General features: G+C 41.0%; 1 protein-coding gene across 11 annotated transcripts in view; it reads left to right on the plus strand.

Annotated features, from left to right (window-relative positions):
• The window catches only part of LOC106608817 (GRB10-interacting GYF protein 1), a 48,157-nt gene extending 27,144 nt beyond the window's left edge, over positions 1-21,013 (plus strand). For 9 of the 11 annotated variants that reach the window (XM_014206983.3, XM_045721740.2, XM_045721739.2 and 6 more), the window contains 9 exons: positions 4,176-4,313; positions 4,575-4,772; positions 5,113-5,306; positions 5,628-5,794; positions 7,812-7,975; positions 9,905-9,952; positions 10,151-10,295; positions 10,587-14,565; positions 17,433-21,013. In XM_014206983.3, the coding sequence (XP_014062458.3) occupies positions 4,176-4,313; positions 4,575-4,772; positions 5,113-5,306; positions 5,628-5,794; positions 7,812-7,975; positions 9,905-9,952; positions 10,151-10,295; positions 10,587-10,654 (1,122 nt within the window). In that variant the 3' untranslated portion in view covers positions 10,655-14,565; positions 17,433-21,013. Of the gene's footprint in view, positions 1-4,175; positions 4,314-4,574; positions 4,773-5,112; positions 5,307-5,627; positions 5,795-7,811; positions 7,976-9,904; positions 9,953-10,150; positions 10,296-10,586; positions 14,566-16,725; positions 16,940-17,432 lie in introns of all 11 variants that reach the window. The other 2 variants (XM_082977479.1, XM_045721737.2) reach the window with 2 other exon arrangements.
• The last annotated feature ends 1,882 nt before the right edge of the window (positions 21,014-22,895 follow it).

Here is a 22,895-nt window from a genome sequence, read left to right on the forward strand (position 1 = left end):
TATCCGAAGGGTAAAGAAGGGTGACGCGCCCGGCGCGTTTCGTGACAAAAAATGTCAAAATATTACATTACCGTACTTCGAAGCATGTCAAACGCTGTTTAAAATAAATTTTTATGCGATTTTTCTCGTAAAAAAGCAATAATATTCCGACCGGGAAACCCTGTTTTCGTTCAAAGACGAAAAAATAAAAACATGGAGTCGCCTCGTGCACGCGCCCCCAGTCTCATTGTTCTCAGATCGACCACTATCCAAATGCGCTACTGTTTTTCAGCCATGGCCTGCAAAGTCATCATTCAATGTTCTGGCGCCTTCTGAGAGCCTATGGGAGCGTTACAAAATGTCACGTTACAGCAGAGATCCCCTGTTTTGGATAGAGATGATCAAGAAGCCCAAGAAATAGTCAGAGAGGGCGCTTCCTGTTTGGAATCTTCTCAGGTTTTGGCCTGCCAAATGAGTTCTGTTATACTCACAGACACCATTCAAACAGTTTTAGAAACTTTGGAGTGTTTTCTATCCAAAGCTAATAATTATATGCATATTCTAGTTTCTGGGCAGGAGTAATAATCAGATTAAATCGGGTACGTTTTTTATCCGGCCGTGAAAATACTGCCCCCTATCCATAACAAGTTAACAGCCAAAGATATCAAGACTAAAAGTGGTAAAAGAAGTAGCCTACAATAAGAAAAAAACTCTAGGTAAAAATGTACTATCTAATCGTTGGCCTATATCCTAATCTGACTTTGGTGCAAGTCATGTTTTTCACATTACCGTCTCTGGTAAACACACACTATATCAAATCTAAGTTTGTCACATGTACAGGATACAGAAGGTGTAAACGGTACATTGAAATGGTTACTTACATAGTAGCAATATCAAAAACAGTGTCCAGATAAAAAACTATTTGTATAAATATTTTATAATTATTACATGACGCCATCCGACACTCTTGTCTAAATTGATGGGTCATGTGAAAGAAATGCTATAACCAACCCCAAACAACATCTAGCTAAGTGGATGGGTCACTTGTCATGTTCATAAAATACAATAGATGGCTGTAATCACACCTGGCTAACTGGATGAGTAATCTAATCATCTGTCGGAGTGGAGTCTTTTTGTTTAGACACGTAGCTAGCTAAACAATGAACCGGCATAATCCCAACTCTTAATACTACCAATACAAACATTGTCATAGTATGAATCTGCAGGTAGCTAAAGCTAACCAACTAGGTTCAATGCTAGCAAGCTAACATTAGGCTATAAGGCTATAACTAGCAATGCAGATGGATTTCTGATTCAAATAATATTACTACACAGATCATACACGTAACGCTAGCGAGCCAGCAAGCTAACGTTCACTAGCTAGCTAACAGTACGCTTTTAACTTGCAGCTAGACTCTTACCCATATACATGGATGAACGCTTCACGGTGGACTGGAACCGTTTAACTCGGTTTTGTTTGGCCAGCGTTGTGTCAAGTCACTCCGGTTCACACTGACCGTGGCGTGTGCAGAAAGTAGCCCATCACTTTTTCCCACTGATCTGTATATAGTGCCTGCTAAGTTCAGGGGCATTAATGTTGTTGAGAAAAGTAGCATAACTTTTATAGTTCTTGATGGCTAATGTTATATCTTTCAAAAATGCTGCAGTAGAAAGGAGTATCAACACATACTGAGCAGCTCACGTTATAGACAGAAGCATGCTACATGGAAGACCAATCAAAACTCATCTCCCAGAATGTCCAGCCCACCCATTATCTCAGCCAATCATGGCTAGCGGGAAGGTTCTTGTCTTTCCGCGGCTAAACTAACTAAGCTTTTAATTAAACAATTGTATTTTGTATTTACAGATGGAATTCAAGTTTGTTATGAGGACACATGAAAGTTCACATGTTCCAGAAGGCATTTCTGCCAAAAAATACGTTCAAATGCCTCTCCTGTGAAGTAGTGGCATACGCCTAGCTTCCTGAAACGGGTCACATACAGTTGTAGTCAAAATTTTGGACACACCTACTCATTCAAGTGTTTTTCTTTCTTTTTACTATTTTCTACATTGTAGAATAATAGTGACGACATCAAAACGATGAAATAACACATATGGTATCATGTAACCAAAAAAGTGTTCAACAAATCAAAATACATTTTATATTTGAGATTCTTCAAAGTAGCCACTATTTGCCTTGACAGCTTTGCACACTCTTGGCATTCTCTCAACAAGCTTCATGAGGTAGTCACCTTTACCTGTCATCAACGTAAAGGGTGGCTACTTTGAAGAATCTCAAATATAAAATATATTTTGAGTTGTTTAACACTTTTTTTTATTGTTTCTACAATGTAGAAAATAGTAAAAATAAAAAAAAAAACCTTGAATGAGTCGGTGTGTCAACTTTTGACTGGTACTGTATATCAAACTGAGGATATCTTGGAACCAAGAGCCTTTCAGTCTCTGAATTCAGCTGGCATGTCTACACTGGATTTGGAAAGTATTAAGACCCCATCCCTTTTTCCACATATTGTTATGTTACAGCCTTTAATTCTAAAATTGAATGAATCAACTAAATTCCTCAACAATTTACACACAATACCCCATAAAGACAAATTGAAAACAGGTTTTTAGAAATTTTAGTACATTTAGTTACAAATAAATAACAGATACCTTAAGTTTTCAAACCCTTTGCTAGAGACTCAAAATTGAGATTAGGTATGTCCTGTTTTCATTAATCATCCTTGAGATGTTTCTACAACTTCATTGGAGTCCACCTGTGGTAAATTCAGTTGATTGGACATGATTTGGAAAGGCACACGTTTGTCTACAGAAAGTCCCACAGTTGACAGTGCATGTCAGAGCAAAAACCAAACTGAGGTCAAAGGAATTGTCCGTAGAGCTCCGATACAGGATTGTATCACGGCACAGATCTGGGGTAGGGTACCAAAAAATGTCTGCAGAATTGAAGGTCCCCAAGAACACTGGCCTCCATCCTTAAATGGAAGAAGTTTGGAACCACCAAGACTCTTCCTAGAACTGGCCGCCCAGCCAAACTGAGCTGTCGGGGGAGAAGGTTCTTGGTCAGGGAGGTGACCAAGAACCCGATGGTCACTCTGACAGAGATCCTCTGTGGAGATGGGAGAACCTTCCAGAAGGACAACCATCTCTACAGCACTCCACCAATCAGGCCTTTATGTTAGTGGCCAGACGGAAGCCACTCCTCAGGACAAAGCACATGACAGCCGCTTGGAGTTTGCCAATAGGCATCTAAAGGACTCTGACCATGAGAAACAAGATTCTCTGGTCTGATGAAACCAAGATTGAACTCTTTAGCCAGAATGTCAAGTGTCACGTCTGGACGAAACCTGGCACCATCCTTACGATGAAGCATGGTGGTGGCAGTATCATGCTGTGGGGATGTTTTTCAACCGCAGGGACTGGGAGACTAGTCAGGCTGGAGGGAAGGATGACCGGAGCAAAGTACAGAAAGATCCTTGATGAAAACCTGATCCAGAGCGCTCAGGACCTCAGACTGGGACGAAGGTTCACCTTCCAACAGGACAACAACCCTAAGCACACAGCCAAGACAACGCAGGAGTGGCTTCGGGACAAGTCTCTGAATGTCCTTGAGTGGCCTAGCCAGAGCCCGGACTTGAACCCGATCTAACATCTCTGGAGAGGTCTGAAAATAGCTGTGCAGCAACACTCCTCATCTGACCTGACAGAGCTTGAAAGTATCTGCAGAGAAGAATGGGAGAATTTCCCAAATACAGGTGTGCCAAGGTTGCAGCGTTATACCCAAGAAGACTCGAGGTGTAATCACTGCCAAAGGTGCTTCAACGAAGTACTGAGTAAATGGTCTGAATACTTATGTAAATGTGATATTTCAGTTTATTTGTAATTATTAAAACCTGTTTTTACTTTGTCATTATAGGGTATCATGTGTGGATTGATGAGGGGGGGGGAAAACTATTTAATCCATTTTAGAATAAGGCTGTAACGTAACAATGTGGGAAAAGTCAAGGGGTCTGAATACCTTCGATTGCACTGTATATCCTGGCCCTTTTCTCAAATCTTTTTAGATTAGGGGTATTTTTCCCATGGAAAAACCTAACAAGCAAAAATGTGTTGTCAAGTCAATACAGTCTGAGCTGTCGTCCACATTGACCCCTGACCTCTGACCCCTATGGCAGCTCCAGCAGGAGAGGAGGGAGGCTGAACTCAGGACGAAGCGCGAAGAGGAGGAGCAGCGCAAGAGGAGAGAGGAGAAAAGGAGGCAGCAGGAGGAGCAGAAGAGGAGGGAGGAGGAGGAGATCTTCAGACGCAAACAGGTGAGTACAACGATATAGCTGATGAAATAGGAAGATTTTACCTGTACTGTTTCAGAGTGAATACTTTGACATGTTTTTTTATTTACATTTGAGTTTTCTTGATAGTGTGTGTTCAGTTATTTGCACTGTTGGCTAGTTCAGTAACTGTCTGTGGTTGTGTGTGTGTGGGGGGGGTATAATGCATGTCTATGCATCTTTGGATTTCCCTCCTATCTTGTACATAAAGTACCCTCACGCTGTGTGCATGTTTCTCCCCTCCAGTGTCGCCAGCAGCAGGAGCTAATCATGAAGCTCCTCCAGCAGGCCCCTCAGCAGGGCTCAGGCTCCGGGGTGGGGTCTGGCTGGGGCACTGGGGGCCTCAACAAGCCAGGGGCCAAGGGCCTCAGTCTGCTGGACATGCAGGAAGCTGAGAGGCTTCTCAAACAGCAGCAGAGAGCCCAGCAGCAACAGAGGGAACGCGTGAGTAGTTATTAAAACACACACACAGATAAGACTGCAAAGTAGTATAATAACATATACACACATGTACAGTGTTCTTCAGAATTTCTGGGATTCACTCGGCTTGAGAAAGACTACTCGAATAGGAAGCGATAGACTGTGCAAGCACAAACATGTCATCCAAAGAATGGGAAGAATGAGACCGAGTGCTGACACTCTCACATACAGCACTCACAAAGAGAGGCTGTGGAAATGCTTGTAGGCACGGTACAATGCATTAGTATGACATTGGATGCTTTCTGTTGGTTCCCTGTCCACTCTGGTCTGATATTGTTGTTCCATCTCCACTCTCTCTCCTCAGCATCAAGGCATGTCCATGGGTCAGTGGGGGGACGGAGGTGCGGTCCCAGGGGGCCTGTGGGGAGGTGGAGGGGGGATGGAGGGTAAGGCTGGGGGCGGAGGGGCCATGGGTCTGTGGGAGGAGGCGGTGAAGAACCAGTCCAGAGGTGGCAGCATGCAGGGTCTGAAGAACAGCCGCAGCAGCCCCTCACTCAGGTAGATGTGAACAACACCTGTCAGTGGAGCTCTCGCTATACATGCTCCGGAAGCCTTGATCTCACTCTCCGTCTCTCCCTCTTTCTCTCTCCCCGTCTGTCCTATTTGCTCCCTTGTCGTCCCTCCCCCCCCCCGAACTTTCTCCAACTCGATCTATATTCAAACGCTCACTGAGTTTTTGTGTGCGCTTTAACGTCTCTCCTTGAGTGCCGTGTGTATTTAAATACCCCCTCTCTCTGTCCTTGTGAGCAGTAAATGGTTTATGTGACTGTCGTTATGTTTGCGTGTGTATTTAACCCATACCCCTCTCCCTCCCTGTAGTGAGCAGTATATGTTAAGTCGTAGGAAGCAGCGTACGGATGAGGAGGACAAGCTGCTGAAGCTGCTGCAGGGCATCAAGACGCCTCAGGACGGGTTCACCACCTGGTGTGAACAGATGCTGCACGCCCTCAACACCCAAGCCAACAACACCTCCTCCCCACTGGACGGTAAGAACGGTGGCCTCCTTCTGTTACTCCCCCCACCACCACCCCCTCCTAACCCTCAACACCACCTACACTGGACGTTACCTCCCTCCGTCACTCCCTTCACCTCCGAACACCAAAGCCTACAACTCCTCCTCCCAACTGGACGATAAAACACACCTTCTGTAACTCCACTTAGCTCTTCCTATGCTTTCACAACTTCTCCTCTCCTCTGGACTTGAACTCTTCCACCGTTCCACTCCTTTTCCCCTGAGACCGTCACCTCCTAACCCGAACTGTCGTCCTCTTCGCTGGATGGAAACACTCGCAACCCTGCTGTCTATTCTTTAACCACTCCTCTCCCTCACTCTCTAAATCCCCCGAACTCTTATCTACATGACTTTCGCCTTTTGTCCATAATACATTTTGGGAACACTTTACTTGACACCCAGTATGACAGTCATAACCATGTCAAAACAGCTGTCATAACACTGCCATGGCACATATATTTAGACCTGTAGTTATTTTATGGCTGGTTATGACCCCTACATAAATGTCATTACCTACCACGCTAGTTATTTTATGGCTGGTTATGACACCTATATGAATGTCATTACCTACCACGCTAGTTATTTTATGGCTGGTTATGACGCCTACATAAATGTCATTACCTACCACGCTAGTTATTTTATGGCTGGTTATGACCCCTACATAAATGTCATTACCTGCCACGCTAGTTATTTTATGGCTGGTTATGACCCCTACATAAATGTCATTACCTACCACGCTAGTTATTTTATGGCTGGTTATGACACCTATATGAATGTCATTACCTACCACGCTAGTTATTTTATGGCTGGTTATGACACCTATATGAATGTCATTACCTACCACGCTAGTTATTTTATGGCTGGTTATGACACCTATATGAATGTCATTACCTACCACGCTAGTTATTTTATGGCTGGTTATGACACCTATATGAATGTCATTACCTACCACGCTAGTTATTTTATGGCTGGTTATGACGCCTACATAAATGTCATTACCTACCACGCTAGTTATTTTATGGCTGGTTATGACACCTATATGAATGTCATTACCTACCACGCTAGTTATTTTATGGCTGGTTATGACACCTATATGAATGTCATTACCTACCACGCTAGTTATTTTATGGCTGGTTATGACACCTATATGAATGTCATTACCTACCACGCTAGTTATTTTATGGCTGGTTATGACGCCTACATAAATGTCATTACCTACCACGCTAGTTATTTTATGGCTGGTTATGACACCTATATGAATGTCATTACCTACCACGCTAGTTATTTTATGGCTGGTTATGACACCTATATGAATGTCATTACCTACCACGCTAGTTATTTTATGGCTGGTTATGACACCGACTTAAGTGTCAATACCTACCAAACCTACCACACATGGCAAAACATTCCATCACACCATAGCCTACGTGTCAACAGTATGTTTGTTTATATATCAAAAATAAATACAAATTCACCATATTAAATTATCATTGCGCACACGTTGTCAGACATGCACCCACCCCAGTGCTCTGTTGCTGATGACTGGGATGAATGCAGGAGCAGGACAAGACTCCCTTTAACTGATGACTGATATAAGGGCCTGTCCGTGATAGGCCTATCTGAGTTATATGGTTATGATGGTCATAATGCTTCTTGACAGTGTCGTAAAGCTGTATTTTCTACAAGTCATTTAAAATATGATGGAGAAAAAAAACATGAGTAAATAATTAATTACAACAACAAAGGATTTAAGAAAGCAACTTCTTGGCAGGGGGAAAACAAATTAGAATGAATGTGGGTTTTGACACTCTAAGGTGTCATAACCAGCCATAAAATAACGCAATATGTCACAAAAGGTACACATATATGGGTCATGAGTGTTGTGACCATATTATGACATGGTTATGACCGTGTCGTGAAGTGTTACCTACTTTTCTTTCTCTCGCTGTCTCTCATATCTGTTCTAATCTGTATCAATCATGTGTCTATAGTGTCCACAATCGTGGCGTACCTGAAGGAGGTGGAGTCTCCCTATGAGGTGTTGGACTTTATCTGCTCCTACCTGGGAGACACCATGGAAGCCAAAGAGTTCGCCAAGCAGTTCCTGGAGCGCCGTGCCAAACAGAAGCAGAACCAGAAGAGGCAGCAGGAGCAGGTGTGTGTTATGCCTGCCTGTCTGCCTGCCTGTCTGCCTGCCTGTCTGCCTGCCTGTCTGCCTGCCTGTCTGCCTGCCTGTCTGTCTGCCTCCGATGGAGTGTTATGATGATGGAAGTGTGTCCGTGGTTCAAGTATGTTAGTGCGTGTGATGACTAGAGGTCAACTGATTATGATTTTTCAACGCCGATACCGATTTATTGGAGGACTAAAGAAAGCCGATGCCGATAAATCGGACGATTTAAAAAAAAAAATATATATATAATAATAATACTTTTTTAAAATTTTTTTAATTAAACAAATTGTTATATATATATATATATATATAAGCGGTGGTAGGCAGCAGCAGGCTCGTAAGCATATATATATATATATATATATATATATATATATATATATATATATATATATATATATTATATATATATTTGTAATAATGACAATTACAACAATACTGAATGAACACTTTAATTTTAACTTAATATAATACATAAATAAAATGTAGTCGCAAATAAATAATGAAACATGTTCAATTTGATTTAAATAATGCAAAAACACAGTGATGGAGAAGAAAGTAAAAGTGCAATATGTGCCATGTAAAAAAGCTAACGTTTAAGTTCCTTGCTCAGAACATGAGAACATATGAAAGCTGGTGGTTCCTTTTAACATGAGTCTTCAATATTCCCAAGTAAGGAGTTTTAGGTTGTAGTTATTATAGGAATTATGGCGCGTCAAATATTTCTCTCTATACCATTTGTATTTCATATACCTTTGACTATTGTATGTTTTTATAGGCACTATAGTATTGCCAGCCTAATCTCGGGAGTTGATAGGCTTGAAGTCATAAACAGCGCTGTGCTTCAAGCGTTGCTAAGAGCTGCTGGCAAAAGCAGGAAAGTGCTGTTTGAATGAATGCTTACGAGCCTGCTGCTGCCTACCATCGCTCAGTCAGACTGCTCTATCAAATATCAAATCATAGATTTAATTATAATATAATAAACACACAGCAATACGAGCCTCAGGTCATTAATATGGTCAAACCTGGAAACTATCATTTTGAAAACAAAACGTTAATTCTTTCAGTGAAATACGGAACCGTTCCGTATTTTATCGAACGGGTGGCAACCCTAAGTGTAAATATTGCTGTTACATTGCACAACCTTCAATGTTATGTCATAATTATGTACAATTCTGCCAAATTAATTACGGTCTTTGTTAGGAAGAAATGGTCTTCACACAGTTCGCAACGAGCCAGGTGGCCCAAACTGCTGCATATACTCTGACTCTGCTTGCACTGAACGCAAGAGAAGTGACACAATTTCCCACGTTAATATTGCCTGCTAACATGAATTTCTTTTAACTAAATATGCAGGGTTAAAAAAATATACTTCTGTGTATTGATTTTATGAAAGGCATTGATGTTTATGGTTAGGTACAATTGTGCTTTTTTCGCAAATGTGCTTTTGTTAAATCAGCACCTGTTTGGTGAAGCTGAATTAGGCTGTGATTTGATGATATATTAACAGGCACCGCTTTGATTATATGCAACGCAGGACAAGCTAGTTAACTACACATGGTTGATGATATTACTAGGTTAACTAGTGATTATGTGAAGATTGATTGTTTTTTATAAGATCAGTTTAATGCTAGCTAGCAACTTACCTTGGCTCCTTGCAGCCACAAGGTCATTTTGATGCTGCACTCACGTAACAGGTGGTCAGCCTGCCACGCAGTCTCCTCGTGGATTGCAATGTAACCGTCCATAATCGCTGTCCAAAAAGGCTGACTACCGATTGTTATGAAAACTTGAAATCGGCCATGCCGATTAATCGATCGACCTCTAGTGATGACGTCTGTGTGTGCCCTGCCCTGTCTCAGTGCATAGCATATTGTATTAGTTTTGATCTCCTACCGTCCTGTCTCCACTTAGCTATCAAAGGAAGTAGCAGGGCTGACCATGAACAACTTCCCTCTGCAGGTAAGACCTTTCTCTCTGCTACGACTGGGCACAGTGGATACAAATCTAAAACATGTCCTTGATTCCTCACGTCCTCTCACCTCTTTCTCAAAACGTATTGGAGACGAGGTGGGACCAAGGAGAGAGGATGTAAGGAATCAAGGAAAGACTCCCAGTGTGTCTTTCCCCTTTGCACCTCATTGGATTCCTCTTATCCAGGACTCCATGCGGGGCGTGAACCCCAGCGCACTGCAGTCTATGTTCCAGGCAGCCCACATGGCTAAGGGAGGGATGTACGACCCCCAGGGGGGCATGAAGAAGAAGAAACAGCCCGTGATGCTGCAGTCTGACCCCAGCATCCTAGGTAAGACACGTCCTCCTCAACTCATTCACACTTATGACTTATTGCACACTTGTTACAAACGTATCACTTCACAATGTATCACCGGAGTATGATCTGTGACCACCCAGCTCCGGAGAACTCTGCAAACCTCCCTAGTGGATGTTCTCTTTGGCTACTCATAGATCTTGGTCATAACTGATTGAGTTGCTCGATGCCTTCTCTAAATTGCTCTCCTCCCGCATCCACCTGTGCCTCCTCCTTTTCTCTTTCTCTCCCCCATTTCTTTCTTTCGTTCTCCCCCCTCCTCTCCAGGCTACTCGTTCCACAACGCGGGCGAGCGCCTGAGCCTAAATGAGATGGAGATGGTGGAGGATTACTGATCCAGATCTGATCAGCAGCGGCAATAGCTACTACCTGAGGCCTTCTGTCTACTAATCAGACAAACCTGATGACGAATGTGCACTGCTAGGGGATGATGGGAGGGGGGGGGGGAGCTCGTATGGGGACAGGGAGGAGAGGATTGTTTCACTGCCCCCCCCCCCCCCCCAAAAAAAAAGAGCAGGGCTCCTCTCCTTAAATCGTTCACTTGAGTAGGGAGCAGGATGGGTGGATGAGGTGAAAGGGGGAGTGATGGGTATCCCTTGGCACTTGTAAGACTAAGCACCTTAAACTGAACTAATGCACTTTATTATTAAGTTTGAATCATTTTTTTTATGAATACAGAATCGGGGTGTGTGTGTGTGTGTGTTGAATCTACACACAATGCCGTATGTATACACGTGAAAATCTGAACTGGAAGGGTGAGGTGTATGGTTGGTGGGATAGGCTCACTTGGAGGGGGAACTCAAAGTTAGAGGGGACCTTTATTTTGAAACCTTATCAGAAAAACCAATCCTTTCTTTAAAGACAAACACTGTTGTTTTTTTTTGTTTTTTTAAGACAATACATTTATATAAAAAGTAAAGCTATTACAAAAAAATGGATACAAAGAAAACTTGACGATTTGCACTTGTGTTAAAAAAGAAAGATAAAAGAAAAAAAAAATGAGGTTAGGTATAGAGATTAATATTGTGTGTGTGAGGGCCACTGTGTATCAGAAACATACTAGTCTGCACAATGTATATATATTTTTCCCATTGCTTACCAAGATGTATGTCATTTGGTTCAAATTAGATGATTTTTTTTATTTTTCTTTCATGAGTAGAACGTCTGTCCTCTTGTACAGAGGGACTTTCTTTGTATACTTGTGGGTGAGACCGAGAGAGAGAGAGAGCGAGAGAGAGGGCAATCCCACAACACATCCTTTCTCTCATCAGCTCGTCATCCCCAGACAGACGTAGTAGAAATACATACATTTGTAGAGGAGGATTATGGCTTTATGTTGTTGACCACCACTTGTTAATTAAAAAAAAAGAATGGGTGATTTGGAGTATGGGCTATACCCCTCCCCTGCTATCGTCTCTCAGCCACAGTCTTTGAGCCTCTGTGAGGTTTCAAACAGACAGTGGTAAGGATATTGTGTGTGTGTGTGTGTGTGTGTGTGTGTGTGCGCCTGTTTCTTTACTAATCATAGGAAAGAAGTGATCCCTACAGGTACTCATCTCTGTGTGTGTATATGCATGCACATTTTTGCCTTAGAACTCTGAAAGAGGGAATGTTCAATGGCCATTGAGACATTAACTACTTTGAGTGTACTGTTATGTTATGTTAAAGGAGAATTTAACTATTTTTAGTGACCTAATCTTTATTTTTGATGTAAATGGCATGTTATAGAAAGGGTCCAGACGGCATATATATATTTTTTTTTGCTATTTCATTTGGTTTTGAGAAACTTACCCAGAAGCGATCGACTTCCTGAGCCTCATTCTGGAGTTCCAGGGCATCCAAAAATATGAAAAACATGAGAGCTTTGCTGTTTGTAAAAGGGTGTTTTTGGAGCCTTTTTCATGTTTTTTGGGTGCCCCGGAACTCCAGGCTCAAGAGGTCAATCCCTGCCGGGGTACATTTTTCAAAACCAAGTGAAATTGCAAAAAGAAGGGTCTGTAAACCTTGTATAACATGCCATTTACATCCAAAATAAAGATGAAGTTCTTAATGAAATTCTCTTAAGCGCTCTGCACAGTCAATGTGCATGTCAGTCATGTATCCTAATATTTCTAGTATAGCCTGGGGATGATGATGATTCTTCTTTGGAAGGTTAGTCCGGTTTAGCTTTCCTGGGACGTGATCACGTTGACTTGTCGGCTTTCTTTAACTTGTGTGTGAAAGGTGTTGAGTTTCAGATTCTGCTCAAAACAATTGGCATCAAACTGTCTGTACAGGATGGTGCACAACATGTTAGCATATTCGTGTTACTTATTGTTGTTGCTATTGATAATGATGCTGGTGACATTTCTTTTTTTTTATGAATATAAATGATCATTTATATATGAAATATATATATATATATATATATATATATATACACACACAAAGAAGAAAAAAAATATTTGGACTAAGATTATGATGAGCACTTGGGGCTGCTTTTTTTTTTTCTTTGTTTTTGTTTCATTACCGCCATGTGAAGTGCGTTTTGTTATTTCTTAAGAAAACATTGAATGTATTTCCCCCCCCCCCCAAAAAAGACAAAACGTGATGATATAATTTCAACAACAACAAAAAACTCAGATTGAAGAGGTCTTTCCCCTTTTCTTTTTTACTCAGAGGAAGAACTCGGGATGGCTACAGTTGATCCCACTGCCTCTGCAATCCTGTTCTTACAAAAACAATATTACTATGAGAAATAAAATAGACTATTTTCTATTCCTTACTGGATTTTTGGTTGTTTACAAAACAGATTTCTGTGGGTGCATTTTTTTTTTTTTTTTTGTGTGTGTAGGGGTGGGGTTTTGCTAGTGTGCTTCTGCAATATGGACATTCATTGGCGTACATTGTTTTTGGCGGGAGGAGGAGTGACATCACAGTGTGACGGACAAGATCCTTGCCCTTTGACCCTTTAGTGGGCACGGCTCTTTGGAACTGACTGATCCTCAAGGAGCGCAGGAGAAAGAAATCAACAACAAAGTTGGTCTGTTTTTTTGGTTTTGGGAGAGTTCATTATTAGTGTGTCTTCTGGTTCCATTTAGTTACTTTTTTGTTGTTGATCTGCCTATCTTAACTAGACAAGGACTGAAAGGAGTATAAAGCTTAATCAAAAAGCAGAGCACAGCAGAGGTGTTTTTGGTACTTCGACCACGCATAAAGGAAACAACAATATCATCGCTTTAATAGGAGAAAAAATGCCCTGGAGTGAAATTGTGGAGTTTCATTATTTATTTTTTATCCACCAACGTAAAAGAGACAGATGGACAAACCTTTGAGGGGTGGATGAGAATAGAGGACATTTGAAGATTTTGTAAAACTGTACATACATGATGTTGACCTCAAATCTACCATTGCATTTGATTGGACTGTGTCGGCAGCATTTCTTACTTTTTATCATTATACTTTTTTTTAAGGGGGCTCAGGGTGTGCAGTGGGAGTGTATTAACCCTGCAATGAGGGGAAATTAAAGGGTACCAGTACTGATCCCTGGGGGACACCCCTCAACACTCACACCCTACCCAGACACTCACTATGCACTTTCAAACTGTGAGGTTCCATTACACTTGGGACGGGAACACAGAAATATTATAGTACAAAGGGAGGGTTGGAAAATGTAACTTTTTTTTTTAGTTAATACCGTCTCACTGAAAACAAGAGATTCAAACCGAAACGAAAGACTTAGGAACGCACCTTCCTCTTCCTGTACATAACCATATTTTTGTATTACCTTTTTTAGAAAATCACTTGGACAAAACTACAAGGCTTGATATAAAAACAAACCGATTTAAAGAAATTCATGACCGATTTACAGAGTGAATGTTCTTCAAGGAAACATGTCGCTTTTTTTTCTTTCTTTTTTTAAATACTGAGGTAAATTAACTACCTGGAAGTTCCCTTGACTTTGCCAGTGGCCCTGTCTATCATCAGGGATGGCGAAAGAAAGGACTTAACATGGATGGAGCTGCAGACTGCAGGGACTCCCAAGACTGATTGGTGAACGTCTGTCATCAAAATGGACTCCTCTGCAGAGCCCAGCACAGGGTGTTTGAACAACAGACACCAACCAATGGAGAAGGCAGGGGAGAGACGAAACATACAGATGGATGTACCGGGAGACCTTCTGCCCAGATGCCCCCCGCCTTCTGCTACCTAGCCACTGCCTGGAGATCAACTACAAGGTGACTGCAAGAAGAGAACCATCATATAGGTAAGGGTTTATTTATACAACGGGTGGGTCTAATACCGAATGCTGATTTGGTTAAAACCGCATTCCAGCCGGTGTCTATTCCACAAGTTATCACCGGCTAAATCTGATGTTAAAATGCCTTTTTACTCTGTTCCATCTGACTGCGCAATCCACTGTCATCAGCCCAGCCAAGCAATTTATAAACTTGATCTCCACTATAAAAATCATCTCCCATTTCTTTTAAACTAGCATTTGGTTTTCAACAGCAGAGATTTGTATAAACATTGCTGTCTGTCTCTCTGACATTTGCAACACTGTTTCAATATTCAAATTTGATCTCCAGCTGTCCCATAGTAATGAATGTGTCGGGATGAGACGGACAGCTTTTCTCAGCCAGTCAATCATGAATCAGCTGGCATAATTTGGATATATATAAAGACATGTCAAAGGAAAACAGGTAAAACGAAATGCAGCTAGTTTGCAGTCTTTTCAGCTTCAGTTTGAAGTGATTGTGTTAGCTGTGTTGTTGGCTCTGAACTAAAGTGTCCTGACGAGAGCATATTTTCTATGCCAGGCGAAATCGCTCATTAGCTCATTTGTTATAGATATATCCAAATGTCACTAGAAAACAGCTACTTTGCTGTTACTCTGGCTGCACTGTTTTATGTGCCTGAAAAATTAGCTGTAGTTGGCTGGCTAGCAAGCAAGGGATAAGAACATACAACAGGTTCATGTCTCTGGCAATTGAATTGATAGAACGAATGACCAGCCAGCTTTGGTAGCAAACTTAGATCTGTGTCGGGACTGTATCTCGTGGAAGGATGAACTAGTATGAATACATTTATCAAAATAACGTTTTTCATAAACATAGAGTACCAGTCAGAAGTTTGGACACCTACTCCTTTGACTTTTTTCTACATTGTAGAATAGTGAAGACAACAAAACTATGAAATAACACATATGGAAACATGTACCGGTAGAATCCAAAAAAGTGTTCAACAAATCAGTATATATTTGAGATTCTTCAAAGTAGCCACCCTTTGCCTTGATGACAGCTTTGCACACTCTTGGCATTCTCTCAACCAGCTTCATGAGGTAGTCACCTGGAATGCATTTCAATTGACAGGTGTGCCTTGTTTAAAAGTACATTTGTGGAATTTCTTTCCTTAATGCATTTCAGCCAATCATTTTACATTTGACATTTTTTTACATTTTTAGTCATTTAGCAGACGCTCTTATCCAGAGCGACTTACAGTAGTGAATGCATATATTTCATTTTCATTTCATACATTTTTTTTTCTTCTTCGTACTTGGCCCCCCGTGGGAATCGAACCCACAACCCTGGCGTTGCAACCACCATGCTCTACCAACTGAGCTATGGGGAATCAGTTGTGTTGTGACAAGGTAGGGGTGGTATACAGAAGATAGCCCTATTTGGTAAAAGACCAAGTCCATATTATGGCAAGAACAGCTCAAATAAGCAAAGAGAGATGACAGTCCATCGTTACTTTAAGACATGAAGGTCAGTCAATCCAGAAAATGTAAAGAACTTTGAAAGTTTCTTCAGGTGCAGTTGCAAAAACCATCAAGCGCTACGATGAAACTGGCTCTCATGAGGACCCAACACAGGAAAAGAAGACCCATAGTTACCTCTGATGCAGAGGAAAAGTTCATTAGTTACCAGCCTCAAAAATAGACAATTAACTGCTCCTCAGATTTCAGCCCAAATAAATGCTTCACAGAATTCAAGTAACAGACACATCTCAACATCAACTGTTCAGTGGAGACTGCTTGAATCAGGCCTTCATGGTCAAATTGCTGCAAAGAAACCACCACTTAAGGACACCACCACTTAAGGACACCAATAATAAGAAGAGACTTGCTTAGGCCAAGAAACATGAGCAATGGACATTAGACCAGTGGAAATCTGTCCTTTGGTCTGATGAGTCCAAATTTGAGATTTTTGGTTCCAACCACTATGTCTGTGAGACGCAGAGTAGGTGAAGGGATGATCTCCGCATGTGTGGTTCCCACCGTGATGCATGGAGGTGATGGTGCTTTGCTGGTGACAATCAGTGCTTTATTTAGAATTCAAGGCACACTTAACCAGCATGGCTACTGCAGTGATATGCCATCCCATATGGTTTGTGCTTAGTGGGACTATAATTTGTTTTTCAACAGAATAATGACCCAAAACATACCTTCAGGTTGTGTAAGGACTATTTCACCAAGGAGAGTGATGGTGCTGCATCAGATGACCTGGCCTCCACAATCACCTGACCTAACCCAATTGAGATGGTTTGGGATGAGTTGCACCGCAGAGTGAAGGAAAAGCAGCTAACAAGTGCTCAGCATATGTGGGGACTCCTTCAAGACTGTTGGAAAAGCATTCCAGGTAACTACCTCATGAAGCTGGTTGAGAGAATGCCAAGAGTGTACAAAGCTGTCAAGACAAAGGGTGGCTACTTTTGAACAACACTTTGTTTGGTTATTACATGATTCCATATGTGTCATTTCATAGTTTGTCTTCTATTATTCTACAATGTAGAAAATATTTATAAAAAAAAGAATGAGTAGGTGTCCAAACTTTTGATTGGTACTGTATGTCAATCAGTATTTGAATATGTTGGTAACCCGTTATATAAAAGTGCCCTCAAAGCCGGCGTTTGGAGGATATAGTAGCAGTTTGCCGGCCCTCAACGCACACCCGTGCCAATATATCCTCCCAAACATCGGCTTCTCTGGCATTATCACTTAACTATTTCATGTTTATACTTTTTCTTCCTTAGTGAATCTATGGACTGTGTAATGTTGGTAGCTATGTTGTCCTTATCGCAGTTCGGTTTTCAGTATTGTCTAATGGAGATCTTCTTTCTCTCTTTCCACAGGATTCTCACTGTTCCTAGCTGCCCTCTGTTGGAAAGGAGATGGAGCCCCCTGGTGGTAAAAGTGCCAAGCAGAAACCACAGCAGCCGAAGAAGCAGAGGAACTTGAACAGTGGACTACACACAAACTTAGAGCTTTACTCATGTGTATAGTACATGTAGCTGGATTCTGGTAAAAGAATTGCAAGCACACATTCTCAAAAAGACTTGCTCTTTTCTAGAACCACATTCACACACACACAACTAAAAGAGCCTGCCATTACACCAGCGTTTCCCAAACTCGGTCCTGGGGACCCCAAGGGGTGCACTACACAGCTGATTCAAATACTAATCATCAAGCGCTGGTTATTTGAATCAGTTGTGTAGTGCCAGGGCATAAAGAAAAACGTCCACCCCTTGGGGTCCCCAGGACTGAGTTTGGGAAACGCTGCATTAGACATTCATGCAAGCATACACACACACACACACACACACACACACACACGCGGAAAGGCTCAATACTACACACTTGAGTTCAAACTGCTATGTAAATAACGTGAATTAATTTTTTCTTCGTCTAATTGTTTTTCTTTTCTCTCTGTTCAACATGCCTTAACTGTACAGATCTGCCTTGTATGGCAAACTCTAAATATTCAATAAACAGTAAGAGAACATAAGGACTATAGCATTTGAAGGGGAGGGGGGGAGGTCAATGTTCTACTTACTGGACAGGACTGTCTTATTGGCTAACAATACTGTTGTATGTTACGTTATTTCTGTCCAGCATATATCGCACGTTAGCATGAAAGTAGAACTGTAGAAAACCCCTTACGACGATGATGATGATGGTTTGCCTTTTTTCAAAGCAAGAGTGTTTCTTTTCAGATATCCAGTTTTAAATGCCTATACATGTAGTTGGTGCAGGGTGAGGAATGAAGTCTGAAGCATAGTGTGGAGCTGAGCTGACTTGGAAGGGTATGTTAAAGGCCTAGTGCACAACAACAACAAAAAAACGTTTTTATATATATATATATATATATATATATAGTATATTTCCACACTGAGGTTTGAATAATACTGTGAAAATGATAATGCCCTCTTAGTTTAAAAGCTATTTGAAAAGACTGCCTATTTTGGTGGGATGGCGTTTTGGCCTGCATGGTGACATAGACCAATAGGAAAAAGCGTTCCAAACCACTCTGCCAATAACAGCTAGTTTAGTTTTTCCCTCCCCACTCAGACCACTCCCAGACCTTCCAAGCAAAATTCTTGCTTGATAAATTGGTCTTTGCTAAAAAGCTGTTTTTGTTTCTTTTTGACCATTTTAAATAAATCAATCCCAGTAAGGTAATTAAACTGTTTCCCAGAAATGATTTGATATTTAGATAAAAATGTCTGCATTAGACTTCTTAAATCTGTCCTCTCTCTCACACACACACACACACACACACACACACACACACACACACACACACAGCCCCACTACATATTACTATTTACCCCATCACTAGTAATGTTTTGACACAATGATTCACATTATGAGACTTGATTTGAAAGATGTTCAACTGTTTTATCTTGGTGCTTACCACACCTTAAAATGTAGGATATATTTATTCTTGGCGTTCTCGGAGTAGCCTAAATTGTCCCTAAACATTTGACTACTGACCATTTGTAATGACTTATGTCCCTGTATATTAGAAGCGTCTACAGTAGCTAATGTTATTGAATGGCTGTATACAACTCAAGGTTTACTCAACAGATTGAGTGGCTATGATACTTGTTACTATATGTATGCCATTATGCAGTTGATAATGGATTTGTCTCTCTTCTACTGAAGGTGCTTGGAACAGTTCTGAAACTTGTTAGTTTGTTTTTCTATGGAGAAACCCAATACTTCCCCTGTCAGTTAGGTTGAATGGATTAATTATTTCTGGTTGGTCCGACAAACAAGTATTAACTTACATTGTAGGATATGACTGTGGTTCAGGTTTTTCCATATATGTTAGCTTTGGCTTTCTCCCCAGCTAGCACATTTGGTTCCTTGGAAGTTGTGGGAACGTAGTGTTTTTTGTTTCACATTGGTTGTGGGAAGAAGCCATACCTTTTCTGAGAACATCAGTGAGAACTTTGCCTGTTCTGGGAATGTTTATTTTTAGGTTGCAGGGAGGTTCTTACAACATTTTACTCTGGTTCCTTTGAAGTTTCCCTCTGAGGTTTTATTAACACAGAACGGAAATTCTGAGGTTTTTTGAATAACTTCCAATAAGAAACAATGTTTCAAGAACACTGCTAGCTTATCTGGGGTTAACTTTTTAAACTCCAAGCACAGATCGGACACATTCATGCAAACATAAAAAAAAATGTGACACTGCATCTGTGAGATTCGAACCTATAATCTTCTGGAATTAGTCTACTGCGCTATCAGGATGGAGCTAGCGTGCCATGTTTTTTTAACACATACAAATCTGTTCATTTTAGTCTATTCAAAGGAAACAAGCACTCCTCAAGATCAGGTGTGGCCACCGCACCCGAACACACTTGAGTGTTTTGGTGATGCTGAGAACAGAATGTATATGTTCTGAAATAACGTTCTCTGAACGTTAGTTTTTATAGGAAGTTTTAAACATTCTCGGAACAATGAGAACATGACTTTAAATAGAACCACGAGGAAACGTTATGCTGAAGTACTGAAATTCCCACACAAGAACGTTGTTTAACGTTCTCTGAACTATGAGAACATTCCCAATGTCAAACCAGTTGGAGAATGTTCCTAAAACATTACCAAAACTGAACTTAAATGTAACCATTTTTGAACTTGTAGGAAACATCCTGTTAAAAGTAATGAAATGCCAAGATTATTTTTTTTTGTCGAGTTACTTAAAAGTGCTGAGAATGTTCCAAAGCCAAGCAACTATCCTGCTCCATTCCCAGAAAGTTGTGGGAAGGTCATATGCAAAATCAACACGACCACACTCACCAAAATCTAATAAACATATGGTTCTCAGAAAGAAAGTTATGTTTTAGCTGGGTTGGTTTTGAATACACTCTCTTTTCAGTCAGTTTGGATCAGTTGATGTATTGGTTAGTGCAGATTTGGGGAATATCTAAAATGTCACTGAAGTACTTTGTGAATACTGAGAGAGCAGGGTATTGTCATTTTGAATTCCATCGATCAGATAAGGATGCCAGTGGCATGCTGGTTTGCAGTGAGCTGTGTTTTAAAATGTAGCCATCAATTATTCTCTGAATTAGTATAGTCTGTTGAATGACTGGTGGTTATCATATGTTAGTCTGTGAAGTCTCCAGCTGTTGACATTTTTCAGATTTTCTGTTAATCCTCGAAGTTCAAAAGTTATTGATGTTTTGGCATTGTGATGCCCCTGGGGGAGATTGCCATACCTTTGATATGATCAATTGACCGTTTTATCAAATTATATATTTTCCCTTTTTTCACCCAGTCAGCTCAATTCCATCACTTAAACTTTTTGAATGAGTTTAGTAACAAATGCATTCAGAAAAAGAACAACCTAAAGAATTGTAAATAGTTTGGGTTTTGTTTGTTTGAAGAGAACCAAAAGTGATTAAATAAAATGGATTTAATGATGGGTATGACTATGAATGTTCTGTTTTTCCCTATTCTTACCATCAATTGTGTCATTCCTTTTACTCAGACAAACGTATGAAATGGAACATACATAAGCAATATTTGTAAGCATCAATATGATGGTCGGACTATTTTTTTTATCCACATTAGGCAACACACCTTGAAAGGCAGTGACTCACAATGGTCACTCAGAGAATGAGTGGCCAAAAGGCAGTTTCAGCATGGACAGCGCCATTGAGGGGTTCCACCATTTTAATGTAGTCAACTGGGTGGAACTTCCAACTTTACTGTCTGATCCCTCTTGATGACCCTGTTGGAATCATGTCCAACCAGGTCAGCAGGAGGGTTCAGCAAATTGTGAAGAAATTCACTACTTCAAAATGGAGATTGCCTCAATGCGCTCAGACGCCATAATGGGAACGCTTTCTCTATCATTCTCTGTGGTCACCACAAAACCGCTCAAACACACCCCTTATGTGGAACACCAGAAACAAATTTGCCTCAAGGGGAGAATCTCAATTCGTTTTGTTCGCCGCCTCTCCACTTTGAAATAGGTCAGAAGTAATGGAGGAGCGGAGGCGAGTAGAGGAAAAAAGCTGAAACTCAAATCACCCCCTTCTCCTTAGCCCTCCATTTGCGTGTTCACTCTCACCTCCGCCATTTGCACAAGTGTCCCAAAGCTGAGGAACTGAAAATGATCATCTAGATTGATCCAAGGTCACTTAGGGTCTTAACTTACTGTTGAGTTAGAATAGTAGAATACACAAGGTGTAAGTTTTGAAATTTGGTTGTGCATCAGCAGTCCTCTCAATTAGCCATGTCAGCAAAAAAATATGTTTTATTGGTAAGTTTAGTCTAGCCAGTTATGTCAACTTATAGTAATCATAGTCGAATACCGACCAGACATGCAGTGCCCGGGGGCCATCACCTCCAGCAGGCCCCCATTGATTTTGTTAGGTCACTCAGATAAAATTACATGGCATAAGCCATGTCAGAATTGCTGGAAATTAGCTTTAAAACTGCAAAAATGTATCTCTGCCCATGGAAAAATGTAGAATTGCATAAAATGTGTTGCAACAACACAAAATCTCCATGGCAAAATGTAGACCTACAGCAAACTTGCTTTAAAAGCTGCAATACACCCCATGGGGGAAAAAATGTAGAATTGCAGGAAATTTACTTTAAAACGTACAATTCTCTCCACCATCAAGAGGGTAAACAATTTTGCCCGCTTGGCCCCCCCCCCCCTCAACCAAATCTTGCTTAGGGCCTCCAAAAGGATAGAGTCAGCCCTGGGTGTAGCAGTTAATTAGAGCCTCTGATAGCCATTTCGAACCAAGCAGGCTCCAGAGTGAAGTGCTATCCCAACACGCACTAAGATATGTTTGGAGTTTGCCTAATTATAGGAAATGTGTGTTTGTTTGTGTTGGATTTCATTGCTTGACTCAAAACATATGAAATACCTCCCAAATTATACGTTTAACTGTTAAAGAGTATTTCTAGTAAATTGTTCATTTGAATTTCATGTGCATTTTATTATTAAAATATGGAACATAAATCGCATCATTCAAGTCACTAGTGTGTCCCGAAGTGGATGGGTTTATTGATCCCCTTGCCACTCGATGGAAGTCATTCTTGGAGTTTCGTCAGCAACACGTGACAACAGAGGGCCCTCCGTACGAGTAGGTAGGGGCAAGGGGCTGGTTTGGGATTCACAGAAATGCGCTTATGAAAATGAGACTACCCTTCGCGCTACAGGGGTAGAATCCCAAATGAAATGTGTACAATGATCAAAACAAAATTTTGCTGGATGTGCAAGACATTTTATGGATGAAAGGATAAGTAGTGTATCGTTTTAAAATGGGTGCACGTTTTTCATCCTT

The sequence above is a fragment of the Salmo salar genome, chromosome 07, assembly GCF_965601325.2.
Source record: "Salmo salar chromosome 07, fSalSal1, whole genome shotgun sequence".
Lineage (NCBI taxonomy): Eukaryota > Metazoa > Chordata > Actinopteri > Salmoniformes > Salmonidae > Salmo > Salmo salar.